This window comes from Globicephala melas, chromosome 18 (genome assembly GCF_963455315.2).
Source record: "Globicephala melas chromosome 18, mGloMel1.2, whole genome shotgun sequence".
Taxonomy (NCBI): domain Eukaryota; kingdom Metazoa; phylum Chordata; class Mammalia; order Artiodactyla; family Delphinidae; genus Globicephala; species Globicephala melas.
Window position 1 is genome coordinate 47,733,199 of NC_083331.1, and position 16,033 is coordinate 47,749,231.

Here is a 16,033-nt window from a genome sequence, read left to right on the forward strand (position 1 = left end):
ACTTTATAGACTCTGAATCAGTATATAAATATTAGGATAAGAAAACACACCTAGACATAGAGCAATATACACCTCATGCTCCAGATTTTTTTTTCCTGATTCTACTACAAAGACTAGTACATGAAGGAGAACACGATCGTTCATAAGCTGAAATATTTTGGAAAGGTTAATTTCTCCCAAATCAAGATTACTCAGAGCATGAAATTTCTTTTTAAAAAGTTCCTTTTTACAAAGCACTGACCCTGTGCAAATGCAAATAATGCTTGGAAAGAATAGCATTTCACATTCTCCTCAATTAATACGACTGCAGTTAGAACCGGTCATCTGTGGATACCAAGAACTAACACTGCACAGAGGGGTCAAGGGTGTCTGGATGGCAGGCGGAAGGGAATAAAGTTGAAGGAGAAAGTACATTGCTAATGGGAAAGAAAGGGGGCAGAATTATCAGCTTCATAGCTTTGCCCAGGGCAGGCCCCGAGGGAAAGGGTCTGGCTGCCTGCTATATTTCCCTTGGGTACTATCTGTAATTACTATCACAGCTCATTGATTTTCAATTCTTTCTATTAATATATTTACTGGCCATTCTGACATTATTAAAATCAGTCCAACTCTGCTTCTACAGAGGAGGACAGCTCTTCCCTAAAATATGAGTTTTGCAAGTGCAGATATTTTTTCCTGCTTTTAAAAAAAATAATGGTCTTCTTGTATTAGCAATAACGTAGCTTCTGCGTATGCTTTTCTTTGAAGCCAGGTAGTGACAAGCAAAGACTGGACTACGGATCAAAAGATCTCAAGTAGTGGGTCATCAGAGAATATTAAGTGATAAGCAACATCGTATGTCTAAGATAATTCTACCAATTTACTAGCTATGCTGGCCCCTGTTCCCAAGGTAGAGGGGGTAATAATGAGGCACTATGGAAGGGAAACGCAAGTGGCATTTTTACAATGCCTTCTCGTGCTCATCTGATAGTCATTAAAGTAACACTGTCTTACTAAGCCTTGACACACTAATGTATATTAAATCTTCTATGTTAAGTTAAACATACTGGTTTACTGAGGAAAAAGAAGTTAGACGTGTTGTGGAGTGTTTTTCTCTAAAGCCACTGAATTTTAATGTAACTGCCTGTCTCCAATCAGCACTGCATAGCACACATGTAGGTTCAGCTACAACACTTGCACCTGTTTCTCTTTGTTTATCAAACCTAAGAATTGGCGGCTTTTCCAAAATGGCACCTGTCTCGAAATCTCAATTCTGCCATTGACACTGGCTCCCACTTACAATAAAGAGCCTCTGAATTGATCGCTCTTTGTTGAGCTCTGCCTAAGCATCAGCTCCCTGCGCTGGGAGGATGAGGAATAACGAGAAACAAAAAGCATTAGCTCTGCTCTTAAGGACGTGACAATATAGTCGCCTTAACGGCGCTACTTCTCCTTGATACAGAAATGTCTTCAACACCTTGCTATGAATGTCCTACTGAACGGTTTGCAAAAGCACTGCAAGCCTCCAGGGGAAAGAACCATTATTCTCTTTTGTCCTACCTCTAAAATTAGAGCGCTCAGAGATCTCTGGTCCGACCAGGGCTGATATTTTCTGCTAGGAAGCCATGGAACCATACTTATCCGCTGCCATACCTGTCCCCTCCCCAGCTCCCGGGCTGTGGTAAAGCGACCTTAGGCCGTCTCCCACAGTGTAACACAGAGGGGTCTTTTATCACCCAATTACCAACTGCTCGGAACACTTAAAATGGGCAGAACATCCCATCTCCTTCTCTCCCGCAGCCACGCTATTGCCACCTCCCTGTGCCTACAAGCCCGCGGATCAGGGCTTCACCTGCCTCTACAAAGAGGAGAGAGAGGAGGAAAAACCAAGGGCTCCAACACCCTTGTGGTTGGAGGAAGGACTCAGGTCCGCTCCATCCCTGTGGCAGACCCCTCAGGCCTTAGAACACGAAGAGCGAGGGTGACTGAGTGAGGAATGATTCTTTCCCGTCTCCCTCTGACGCCTATGTATTTTTCAAATTTTTATTGAGAGAGCTTTTTTAAACATTTTACTTTAAAGAATTTCAAACATATATAAGATTAGGCAGAAGAGTTAAATAAGCCCTCTTGCACCCATCATCCAGCTTCAGTAATGATGGAACCATGACCAATCTTACTGCATCTCTATCCCCATCCATTCCACCCTCCCCTTTTATTTTGCAGCAAATCCCAGACATCGAATTATTTCATCTGGAAATATAGCAACAAGTCTTTAAAGTATGTGAACTCAGACTCCTTTTTTAAAAATTATGGCCAAATAGCATTATCGCACCAAGCGGTATCACTTCTGTGTTAAAATAATAACTGATTTCTGGCTTCATCATTCTATTTTTTTTAATTTTTTTTTTATTTTTTTGCGGTACGCGGGCCTCTCCCTGTTGTGGCCTCTCCCGTTGCGGAGCACAGGCTCCGGACGCGCAGGCTCAGCGGCCATGGCTCACGGGCCCAGCCGCTCCGCGGCATGTGGGATCTTCCCGGACCGGGGCACGACCCGTGTCCCCTGCATCGGCAGGCGGACTCTCAACCACTGCGCCACCAGGGAAGCCCCATCATTCTATTTTTTTACATGATAAAATCTAAGCAGAATTTGCAACGTTTCTCCAGATGTGCTTAAATAAAAATTAAAATAAAAAAACAAAGCTTAAGATTTACCTGAAGTCCTCTCTTAGGATTATAAATTAATGCAGATGTTGAAACCTCTACTAAGTACCTATGAGAACTGCAGCAATGGAAAGTGAAGCAATGGGGCCCTTTATAATCCTATTGTTCGTCAAAAGGAGAACATTTCTTGAGCACCCACCACATGCAGTCAGGCCCTTGTGAGGCTGGATGGTTCGCTCCACCTCCCAGGCGAGGAGGAACAGGTGGACAGAGACGGCTGAGGAAGCATCTTAACTCAGGTCTGTCTCACTTTAAAGTCTGTGCATTTCTACTTCCACACACAGGCAGTTTCATTGCAGTATCACTCTTAGACTCGTCACTGGAAATGCCTTCGCTCACTCCATGCCTGTGACCAGAATCAAAGACCGTCAGACTGAATTTGGAAGGTCTCGTCTCTAACATCCCCACTGCACAGATGAAGACACAGAGGCCTGGAGATGGGCAGTTCCTTCCCAATGCCGTTCCAGCTAGGGAGCTGCAGGGCCAGGAATAAAATCACGTTTTATGTCTTTGAGGTGGTGCCTGTTCTCTGCACACCACCTTACCTCTGGGTTTACAAATTCTAGCATTCCTCTTCCTGCTTTAGTCCTGGGCTTAATAACACCTTAGAACATCCCAAGGCTGAGAGCACACTTGAGAAGCTCTTAGAACAGCAGGACACAAGCACCAAAGGTCACAGACAAAGTCACTCCACGCTGTGCCCCTGAAGTATATCACAAGAGCACATGACCTTGCCACGGACCACGCGGCAGCATGCGCTGTATCACCAAGAAGGCTGAAGAAAACTTAGGTCACATTTCAGGAGACTGCAACAATGATCGACTTCAACACCACAAAACTAAGGGTTCCAAAGAGAAGTAAGGCACACAGAGACGGGCTGAATTAGCCACTCTTATCCATCCAGTTCACATGGCTACAAGATGAAGACTGCCACCAAAGGGAATCTATTATTTCCAATATTTCCAATTTTTATTTTTATGTTCACAACAACCCTATGAGGTAGACAGAGCAGCTTTATAAGCAGCTATTGACTAGTTTCATATTTTGCACCATGCCAGTTACAATGCCTGGACAAGTTTAATAAAGCACGTATTTTCTGAGCACTTGCCAGGAACTATGAGAAAAACACAAGGAATAGTTCTTGCCCTCTGACAGCTTAGAATCTGATTAAAGAGATGGGGCCACGTACACACCACGGAACTATTTAGAGGAAGAGGCAAGGCAGCCAGAACTTTTCAGAGAAGAGAAAGCAGAGTGGCCAACCTCGGCCTGTTCCACAGTCTTTCTTTAAGCTCTGAAATGTGCTCATCCAGTCCTGAATTCCTTGGAGAGGAGGGGGCACATGCAGAGGCCAGCTGACAGCCGAAGACCTAAGGGACTATTTATGACAAGAAAGAGGGAAGGAGCAGATGCCTTCATGGTGCCCTGAGACAGGAGGTCCATGTAAAGTAGCAGATCCTTACAATACTGCCTGTAGCCTGAAAGGCAGACTGACTCTTTTTCCCCTTAACGCTGATGGAAGAGTCTCAGAACTAGGTTTCCACAGTGATTAGAGAATCCCACTAACGCGCAAGCTTCAGGCTTTCCCATTCATTGTTGTGATGCACAGATACATTTCTATAATGTTTTGTTCACTGTAACTAACATCTCATCTTTTTCAAAAGCCCATAATCACACATGCGATGATTTTAATGTCACCAATATGTTCACATTTTCTTATGAAGAATCAAACTTCAAACAGCCTTTAATACTCAATGAGGAGAGTTCTGTAAGATGGAAATCAAGAAATCTTCAGAATTCTAGCACTCCTTATCTAAAAGTAGTTCTGAGATTCTGAAATTACACAGGATTATCACCCATCCCATCACCCCCAATAAAAAACTCCAGTAAAGGGACGAAAAATAAAGTTCACTAAAATTCAAGATTTCAGCTGTTTAAAGAAGAGTTGATTTAAAGTATTACAAATGACTAAGTACAAATTAATTGTATTCTATAAATAGTTAAATCATAATACATTTCATTCAACACTGTGGTCTGCTTCTCTTAAAGCTTTGCTGTGAAAGAGAACAAAAGTTTGCGTGTCATATACTTAAGAAAAGTATATACGAGACTAAGGAAAAGAAAAAATGAAGTTTCTATTCCCTTCCAACACACACATTCTAAATTAGGGTTAAAGTACCAATCGGCTCCATTCACAAAGAAGAAAACGGATTTTAATGAACAGGCATTAAGTAAAACCTAGAACCTACAATTTTTCCTGTCCCTATTTGAGGACAGAAAAATACTTTCTATAAATAATGTGACATGAGTTTCTTATTCACACTGTAAAACCCCTGGGAATACTGGCTTTTGTTTTTTGTATACTTAAACCTTTCATGCAAACCTTACCTTAAAACTGATAGTAAAGGAGAGAGAAGTACCTAGATGTTCTTACAGATTCCCAGGACTGGTGACAACAATGCACTATTCCTGGCTTTGCCTAATAGCCCAGGTAACATATTCTGACTGGTTTTCTGTACTTTTTTGCCTCCCTCCAACATGTATGATTTGAACAGATTTACTGTTATTTAAGTGGAAGAACATACTGTGAAATAAAAGCGACATTGTGAAACATACCATTTTCACTTTTCCATCAGGCTACCTTCTCCAAATAAGATGTTACAGTCTGTATGTTTTGTTAAACTTAAACACGGGGTATGTAGGAATTTATTTTATTAAACTGATGCTAATGCATTTAGATTAAGAAAACAGAACTCCTAAGAAATAAAACACATCCTTCTGTGGTTTGGTTAAGAAAACAAAGGTAAAGAACTACTTAGTTTGGAGGATATAGAGTTTAACTTGATGAGTGTCAGGCTAGAAAATCCAGGTGAACACATGATTTTTTCTAAAGGTTTGTCTACAATGAACAAGCAATTATTAATAACCAACACATAGTCTTTTCTTTCATGATGCTCTACTGCCTAAGTTTGGGGTTGAATCTCTGTGACTCAGTCATTATGTCACGCAGACTGTGGGGTTATGTTCTCGGTTGACATACTCCACAATGTGCATTTCAGAGCTACCACAGTCTACGCTGAACATAAAGATGAAATGATATGCTCTACGGGATGGGGGTCTGTTTCAGACACTGACTTACACGGAAGAGAAATATATCATGAGATGCCATACACCCTGCCACATAGCGCTCAGGAATGGGGACGTTACTGGAGAACCCTCTAAATGCAACCATCGAGATCCCTGCCCTCGAGTGTCCTCATTACAAAATAATTTTGGTACATCAGTATCCTAACCTCTTGAATGGGGTCCCAGAGGAACTCATGCGTACTGACTGTTGTAAGAGTGAGAGTTTATTAACACTTAAATTTGATTGCTCAATTACAAAACACTGCTAATGTTTTGTTTTGGTTTTTTTGAATAAGGGATACACAAATAAGATTAAATATATATTTAATCGATGTCCTTTTTGCGGTCACGTGTACTCGCCTCTGTGATGCTGTTTTAGTAAGACAGGTAGGCAGTGCTTTCTCCCTTAAATACAAAAGGTGGTCAGCCAATGCTGCAAGGAATCACGTCGCGGTGATTATGATTTTTACTAGTGAAGCTATAGATGTTAACAATTATAAAATCACCCACATCGTTTTAAAAAATCTAGCTGTGTTCTTAAGTCCTTACACTTTCAGTAGCCATAAACTGTCAATTTGGCTACGTTATTGCTCAATAAGCTTTCTTTTGCTTTTATGTGCTTTTCAAACTCACTATCAACTATAAAAAACGGTAAAAACAAATGTCAAAAAGAGAAATCCATCCCAAAACAGTAACATTCCCATAACTGTACTCTGTTATTTCCTAACTTAGCAAGAACCAAACTACCTTGACATTGAGGTTAGAGTCCCATCTTATTTTTTTAATTCTTCCTCTGCGAGTTGGATTTGAATTAGTTTTCCAAAACATTCACCAATTTAAATAAAGCCGTATGGTTACTATGCCTTCCTAAATTCAAGAACTTATCTTTTCTAAGTTAGTAATATTTGAGGTTGCAAATGGGTGAGAATCAACCATGGTCTCAGATGATTTTTACTCAAGAGAGAAAAGCTGAAGCAAGTGAAAAATCAGAAGTGTTCTGCAAACCTTAGAACACTCTGGAGGTAAACACTGCCACTCTCTTAAAGAGAAGGGGGTGGGGCATCGTCGGAAACTTCTGCTTACCCCTTGTTCAGATTCCAAAAGCTCTGTTTTGACTCTGACTGCCGGCATCCCATCAAGCATTAACATTCTGTTCTCAAGGGTGTTGATATTCTGAGAATAAAAAAGAGAGAGAGGGAAATTCAGCTATAGAGCGTTCAGAAGAGGACAGCTAGTAGAGTCTGCCTTCATTGTAGTACATTTAGTACTGCTAACCTAATTTTTTAACAATATAGTATAATTAAAGGAGAACATCAGCACAGCCAATTATCCCCCCATGCTGAACTTTCATTTGAAATAATGACCAAGAACTTGAATTAATCAGTCTGATTCTATGACCCCTGGGTTGGAGGTCAGACGGTAATAAACTGAAGTAAGGCAACCTTACGTTAATTTATACAGGGCCGGAATAACTCATCACACTTGCAATCGTGGAAGGAAATACCAGGCAAGTTTCTTTCTTCCTTAGCTCTGGAGGTTGTACTGTATACAGAAATCCATAAAGGAAAAGACAGATCAAAATAATTTATATACTCTCATACTACTGTCAAAGTGGAAATAACTTTAAATACAAGATACTATAATGCTGGAGAGTGAATTCCGGTATCATGGTATATCTGATCAAATGAAAATTTCTACCTTTCAACGGCAAACATCTGCTTTAAAAACAACTAACATAAGTCTTGGATTAAGAGCGAATTCTTAAGCTGAAGTCATAATCAAAGAATAAACGACAATTTGGTTTCTGTTCCAGTATATGTTTGCCTCCATTTAACACCTCTTGAAGGGAAAACCTTACTTCTATTGTGGTGCAATAGAATTTCAAACATCTATAAAAAGATTAAATCAGGGTTATTTTTTGACTAATTTCCACAGCTTCGGGGATTTTCTGAAGTCAACAACCTAGGAAGGGGAGTCAGAAAGCCACACATCAGTGCTTGCTTCAGGCCAAAATCAGGCTCCTGCTTCAAAATACGTTGAGAATGCCAACTTTACCCTCAAACACTGACTAAACCAAGAAATTAAAATGACTAAGTCTGACTGAGTTTTTAGACTAGTGTCTTTGCTGTTATAGAATGTAACCACATGACACTAAGGTGGTCTTATTAAAAGAAAGAGACATTTCTAAATGTTTTGCCTACATGGTGACAAAGGTTAAATATCACTTCTAAACCTTCAGGTTTTCGCCATTCATGGAGTTGCTTTTCTCCCCAACAGACAGTTAAATAAAAACAACTCTCACTTCAACACATCATAAATTAAACGTTTTTATTACCAAATAATACCAACAGAGTGCAGTATAGTGAAGCTCTAATTATTTCTCCCATTTCTTGACTCTCCTTTTTGTTTAAGAAAAATACTCTGAGAAATAAAATGTATGGGGCTTCTTATCACAAATATTTGCTCAGAGAAATCAACGGCAAGAAGAAAAAGCAAATTTACGCTAGAGCTAACTAATGAGCATTTAGAAATCCCATGCTACCTAGTCTGTTAGGTAATAAAAAGAAGAAAAATTACTGTCATGTTCCTCTCTTAGAAATGTACAATATTATTAAAACTGGCAGGATACATCATTGTTTTTACATGTTTGCTTTTGACTTGTCCATATTTTGGGGGGGGGGGGATTTTTGCATCCTAATAGCTTAGAACAGAAGGAACTATGGCATTACTGGTGAGCTCAGTGCATTTGTTCCAAGCTTAAAATCCTTTCGCGGAGGCTGGTGGGTTGTTTGCATATCAGGCATGGACCTCAAATCCCAATGTGTCACTTGCTTCCATGCTTGGAAGCAGCCAGCTTGGTTTGCTACCTCCCAACCTCAGGAAAGCCTTCCTGCTGCCAGCAGCCCTCAACTGCCGGGCCTTTCACAGCAGCATGGAATCCACCCTAACAAAGCCTCCCGTAGGCTGTTTGGTTGGTAGACAATGAAGGATGAGTTGATACTGCTTCCTACCCCGGAGGAGGTCTTGCCCAGATGGAAAGGGAAGAAGATGCCTTGCAAAGGAGGGGAAAAGACAAAGAGCGATTCTGGAAAGGCAGGTTTAATGAACTGTTAGAATCTGATTAGAGGCTAATGTCCCTTTTAGTGCTTTGTACCAATTTACAGCTGATAGACTTCAGCCGTTTTCCTCGCTGGCTGTGATCAACCCATTCATTTAAAAAAAAAAAAATGCAAGCTAACCAGAGTCTTTGAAGTTAAAAACGGATAAATCATAAAAAGCTGACTGGGTTCACATGCTATTTAGTACATTTAAATATCACTGTTTTCATTATAATTTTTGTTGTTGTTGTACTGGAATAATTCTAGATCGTTAAAGACAGGGTTACACTTCAGTTTCCTATAAAAGTGAAATAATTAAACACATTTTCAAGCATTTTTTTAAGAAATGAAGTTTGCCCGGCAAATATTTCTCTTTCCCTGATTTTTCCAGGATCAGCGTAGCATACCCATAATAAACACCATAAATAACAATGTTCACAGCTAAGGAACCCAATCCTTAATTATTAAACTCTTGCAACTAGTGCAGATTCGATCAGGACATATGCCTGAAAGTTATACTGTATATACATGAAGCATATTAATCTCTGCATTCCTGATTCTGACCTTGTTTAGCCTAAAGAGAAGGGCCGAGCATCACACCATATCCCAGACCATCCAAGAAGGTGTGTGGTTTTTACGGAGCACATGGTAATTATACAGCATTGAGGACATAGTCCTTGGAACAAAATATCAATAGATTTATCTCTCTAAGCTAAAAATCAGATACATACAATCTCAACGGACTTCAGACTTTAAATATGTAATAAACTCTAATAATTTGAAATTGCTGTCAAACATATCTTGTCGTGATCTTGATCAAAACGCATTTGCTGGGGAATCCAATAGCTCAGTTGATTCCCAAGAGGTAAATAAGATTAGTCATCAATTTTAGTAACATGGTACTCTCTATGTTGTAACAAATATTTTGATATTATAAACCCTACATAATTTATGTATATGTGTTTATATTCATGTACACGTATCTATACACTTATGTTATTTCATATGAGTAAACTGTATCAATTACAGACAAATTTATCATCAGATTTATTAGCTGGCTGTTGATCAATTACACGTGCACTGGATGAGAACGGTACTCTGGATACTCCTATTTCCCAAAAAAGATTTGGCAACACAGCAGTCCAGCTGATAGTAGCTCTCCCAGTCAAAAGCAGTATAAACACAACTGTCAAGAGACCTTCAAGATGGCGGAAGGGTAAGACGTGGAGATCACCTTCCTCCCCACAAATACATCAGAAATACATGTACATGTAAACACAACTGTCATCAATCCTAGCATCTCACAATATTTTGAATGGAACCTGCAGGAAGGAAAAGGACTGATGCTCAATAATCCTCTCTCACAAAAATATAGAATGGGGGGGACTTTCCAGGGCAATTACTACAATCCGCCCTCCTACTCCCAGAAGGCAGGTCTCTTTCCTCTCCCTCCTCCAGTCTGTGCGTCATCCACTTTGCACAGGTGGGGTAATAAAGAGCCAGCTAGTCAACATTCAACAGACCAAAGTTTTCAACAAGGCTTCCCTTCATAAGCCAAAAATATCTACTGGGATTTGTTCCGAGTTCTCAAGATACAGGACATATTCACTTAAACATATTTCCATCTTGAATCTCCATGTTTGGCTACAGGTAATGAAAAATATGAATTGCCCTCACCCCTACCCGTGTTATGTTCAACAGTGATCAAAGGGACATTTGAGAAGCAATTCAGGATTCACTGCATCAAGCTGATTAAGGCATGTTCGGAAAAGATTCTTAACGGGTTATAATGCAGGCATACCAACCGGTTAAAAGTATCATCCTCTGAGTACTTTTTCCTACAGAAAAAGCAGAAGAATCAGATTATAAGGAAATTCGCCTTTTGCTTGAAAACCACGTCATAAAGAAGTCAATCTCTCCCCTCTCTTGACTCACTTCTACCATAACAACAATAAAAACCAACAAAAATAACAATTGTTTTCCAAGCCTGTATGCCAGTTCAACCAATACGTCCTTTCTTCAGAGAAAACATAAGTGTTTTATACTACCCCCAAATTTATGCTGAAATGCAAAAGAATGAGTGAATCCCTGCTCTTCATAAGGATCGACACACCTAAGAGATTAGAATTATGCCCAGCCAACAGTTTCCATTATCTATTGTTATGCAACAATAGGTAGCATAACACAGCTACCATTTTATTATTATCTTGCTAACAAACATAATAACAGCACCTACTATTTGCATATTTACTATGGACTAGACCCTGTGCTAAGAGACGTGTACTCATTCAGTCCTTACAGCTACCCAAGAGGTCAAGGCTTTATTATCCGAAGATGAGGCATCTGAGACACAAGGAGGTTAAACTGTCCAAGGTCACACGATTAGTAAGTGGTGCAGCTCGATTCCAAACCAAAGGAGGCTGAGCCCAACCAAACTAAGCTCCCAACCACTAAACCCCTCTCTCCCTTCCTCTCCCTCTCCTTCTCTCTCCATCTTCCTCTGTGCGCTCCCTAAATCGACGTGGAAAAAAACATGAGCACCTTACTGAAAGCCCCAACAGAGGAGCTCTGGAATCTCAGTCGATGGCTCCTCTCAGGGCTGAACTGATTTAGTCACTGAAAGGAATGCGCAACTTCTGGTCACCGGTGAGTATCAACAGTTTGGGGAATAACAATAAGAGATCAAATAAGCCCCTGGTTTCAAAGCTATTTCACTTATTTTTTTCTTTAAATCAATCTTTCAACATATTTCCTTAGCTTGATAAGATTATACATTCCTATCCTAGAAACATCTCGTAATTAATTTAGCAAGTCAGTCCCATCCTGAGTTCAACATCCAGAAAAATCTATGGTAATCTCATCTGCTACCCAGTGTTTTGAAAATATTCATATCCTAGATGGCTCATGCGATATTTTCACAATAGTCTGAAGTACTTGGATTATACAGGAACTTCATCTTCGACCTTTTATACTCAAAAGAGATACATTCGGGCCTCACATTCAATTTATAAGTGCTTAGATTAAGTGTAAAATTAGATTTTTCTAAACTCACATACCCTCACACTGGTAAGTCAGTTTTGTAGAGGGCATATGCGTAATTAAAGTACCTCTGATGGTACAAAATAAGTATCAGTTGAAATGCTGACTTTGCCATTCTGGCCCAGGCTTTCATCTTCCCTTGCTTTGCAGCACAGGAGAGTGGATATCACACTGATGATCATATTTTACTGGGAGAACTAGAATCCAAACTATAGACCTACTGGGACTTGCAACTTAAATCCCCTTCAGTGGGTTCAATGATCCATATACACATTATTCTGAAATATCTGTCATCAGTCTCAAAAACAAAACCCTTCCATAATCACCTCACATTGAAACATGGAACTGTGTCTTTCATAAGAATTGGTAAAAACTGCACATGCAATGCAGCAACTTATATTTTCCTGATAGCAAGAATCATTGTTTTCGGGCTTCCCTGGTGGTGCAGTGGTTGAGAGTCCCCCTGCCGATGCAGGGGACACGGGTTCGTGCCCTGGTCTGGGAAGATCCCACATGCCGCGGAGCGGCTGGGCCCGTGAGCCATGGCTGCTGACCCTGCGCGTCCGGAGCCTGTGCTCCACAACGTGAGAGGCCACAACAGTGAGAGGCCTGCGTACCGCAAAAAAAAAAAAAAAAAAAAGAATCATTGCTTTCTATGTTGGTAAAGTGCTAAATTAGCACAACAATGGATCGTTTACACTAATAGTTTTAGAAATGTCAACTGAGCTTCTAAATAAGTCTTCCACCCCAGCATTAATACAGATTGTAATAAAAATTATTTTGTCATTCATATTCTGAAGAGCTGCACACACTTGGGGGTCATGAGTGGGCCAAATTTCTCCTTAAACACGCAGTGACGGGTCTCTGCTATGGCAGTCATCTCATTCTATCCGTGCCACATTCACGAACCATGAGGCACTACAGGAGGTAACGGGCAGAGCCAGGACTGGAGAACAGAAACCAGGTCAAAAAATCAGGCAATTATCATGGCAAGAGACGTGCCAACTGACCACCAACCAAACCCTAGAGAGGGAGCACAAAACTTCAGCTCAGCTGCGCAGATATTAACATCCCAGGGAGAGATCAAATGTGTAGGAACCGGTATCAGGATGGGCTAACAAGTGGTCTGGATGTCAGGTAAAGTATAAGGGAATTATTCAGTCATAAAAATGAAGGAAGTCTTGCCATCTGCAACAACAATGGATGGACCCCGAGGGCATTATGCTAAGTGAAATAAGTCAGACAAAGAAAGACAAATACCACATCTCGCTTAGAGGTAAGATCTTAAATGCACACACACACACACACACACACACAATACCAAAAAAAAAAAGAGAGAGAGAGAGAGCTCATAGATACAGAGAATAGATTGGTGATTGCCACAGGGGTGTGTGTGTGTAGTGAGAGAAGGTGGTCAAAAGGTACAGATTTCCATTTATGAAATAAATAAGTCATGGGGATGTCATGTACAGCATGGTGACTCTATTAACAGTATATGTCAATTATAGCTCCCACCTCCCCCCAAAAAAAGAGGATGAGAAAGAAAAGAGAGAAGTGAGTTCAGTCCTGGAAAAGGAAGCCAGAAACAAGATTCTCTGAAGGGAGCAGGGCTAGCTGAAACTAATTCTGGGTGCCTAGCCCCAGGAGAAGCCAGAAGTGGGTAACAGATGCAGACAAGAATCAGAGAGCTAGCCACGTGCCCAAGCCCAGGCACACACATGGGCACAAAAACCAGGCACCAGGAGGCTGGGCAGAAAGGCCGATGCAGTACACAGGACCCACACATGGACAATTACACTTGCAATACAACCACAATATGACCACAGGATCTCAAAATTTTTTAAATAATTATACAACAATTATAATAGCAATATACACATAACCATATTCGAACAATGATAATAACAGTAACTACTATTTACTAAACACTTACGTACCAAGTGTTGTCTCATGGGCTTTACATTTGTTATATCACTCGTTCATTCAAAAAATACCTACTGAGTACCAGGCACTGTCTCGCTATTTAGGAAACATCAGTGAACAAAATGGGGAAACTTACAGAGTTTCATTCTTTTCTTTTTTACTACGTCCATTTCAGACAAGAAAGTTCAGGTTCAGAGAGATTAAGTAATCTGCCCAAGGTTATGAAAATGATCGGCAGTCTAACTCTGGGGCTAATACCTATTTTCCATTGCTACCTGGGATAGAAATTCTCAACTGCTCGGTACTCTGACATTGGCTGCAAAGTTTGGATGAGCCCAGAAGTGTCCAAGCCACTCTGGCTAGTGTACTTCAAGCTCCTGTTATATCAAAAGGCTGGGAACCAGGGCTGAAGTGGGAGCAGCAAGGCAGGCTGATCACAGACACACTGAAGGGAGATGGTGTTAAGGTCATTATGGAGTCTTTACCCTGTCCTATAGTGGGTACCTCTAACTATTTACCCAATGTGCCTCTAACCAGTTACCCAACCCTGTTTTCCACCATTCTGCTCAGGGTACATCTCAACCATGTGAAAAATGCTCTCTCCTCCAGGCCTCTATATTCGATTCCACCCTTGTATTCATCACTACCTGACAAATTCTTTATCTGTTATTACACTAGAATGTAAGTTCCAGGAGGGCCATGACATTGCCTTTTTGTTCATAAGTCCCTATCCCCAAACTTGTAACTGTGTCTAACACATGCTATGTGCTCAGTAGATGTTTGCTGGGCTGATGAAAGAATAAATGTAAATAAATCTAAAATCAGTTCATTCCCTGGGTTCACCTGACCCGGGTGATATAACTGATTGTTGAGAAACAGATGGCAAGAAGAGCATAAGCAAAGTCGTAGGGCAATGAAATTCTCCATGTTTGTGAACAGTAATAAAGGATTTCATGTGGCTGGAACACAGGATTTATTGGAGGAGAAACTGGAGATGAGACCATATAAGTAACTTGGTGTTAGGGGGCAAAAGGTCTTATATGTTATGGTAATTCATTCATTCATGCAAAAATGTTTCTTTAATGCCTGCAATGGGCTAGCTGCTAGGGGCCCAAGTGAATAAGAGAGAAAGATTCCCCTATCCCAAGAAAACTTGAGGTAAATGGGAAAGAAATGTGTTTGGGTATCACACAGCAGGTGATGGGGCATCATGAAGCAAAAGCATAATGTGTTTAAGCTTTGTGTTTAGAAAGCTAGCCCTGGACTTGCTTTGGAAGATGGCTTATAAACAGATAGAATTTGATGCAGAGGGAAGAGCCACCAGTTCACAGGCTACTGCAACAACTCAGGGGAGAGCTGGGGAGAGCCTGACCCAAAACAGTGGCAGTGGGAATAAAGAGGAGGAAAATTATTTGAGAGAGAGTACACAGGAAGAATAAACAGCTTTTTTTTTTTTTTTTCGGTACGCGGGCCTCTCACTGTTGCGGCCTCTCCCGTCGCGGAGCACAGGCTCTGGATGCGCAGGCTCAGCGGCCATGGCTCACGGGCCCAGCCGCTCCGCAGCATGTGGGATCCTCCCGGACCGGGGCACGAACCCGCGTCCCCTGCATCGGCAGGCGGACTCTCAACCACTGCACCACCAGGGAAGCCCATGAACAGCTTTTGATGACTGACAAGAAGGAGGAAGTGTGGGGTAAGAGCTGAGAGGACTGTCAAGGATGGCACTGATTTTCTACGTTGTACATGAAGCTTGAGGCAGGAAGCCCAGCAGGAAAAGCCAAACGTGTCATATATTCCTCCAATATCCCGTAAAGGACCTATTGCACTTTGAGATACATGAATATTTCAGTATATTGTTTAATTTCAATACATTTTTGCTTACTCAGGATCTGTTATGCATCGAAGAAAATTCCTCTCAAGCTGAGTACATTCGAATATTATAACAGATACTAATAGAGTCAAATTCATTCAAACTTGGAAACACAGGTTTGGTTGAAATAAGGAAAAAACTATAAATAAAGAAGTCATCTTCTTAGCTGCATTTTTAAGACAAGAATTAACTCTGTCTTCATTATCATTTTTCCTGGGATTTATCATTTTACAGACTTCCATGGTTATCAAAACTTAAAACAAAATAAATATTTGCC

At 40.8% G+C, this 16,033-nt stretch overlaps 1 protein-coding gene across 3 annotated transcripts in view; it reads right to left on the reverse strand.

Annotated features, from left to right (window-relative positions):
* KLF12 (KLF transcription factor 12) overlaps positions 1–16,033 on the reverse strand; it is a 580,319-nt gene that overhangs the window by 240,283 nt on the left and 324,003 nt on the right. For all 3 annotated transcript variants that reach the window (XM_060287905.1, XM_030838658.2, XM_030838660.2), the window contains exon 3: positions 6,910–6,999. In XM_060287905.1, the coding sequence (XP_060143888.1) occupies positions 6,910–6,999 (90 nt within the window). The remainder of the gene's footprint in view (positions 1–6,909; positions 7,000–16,033) is intronic.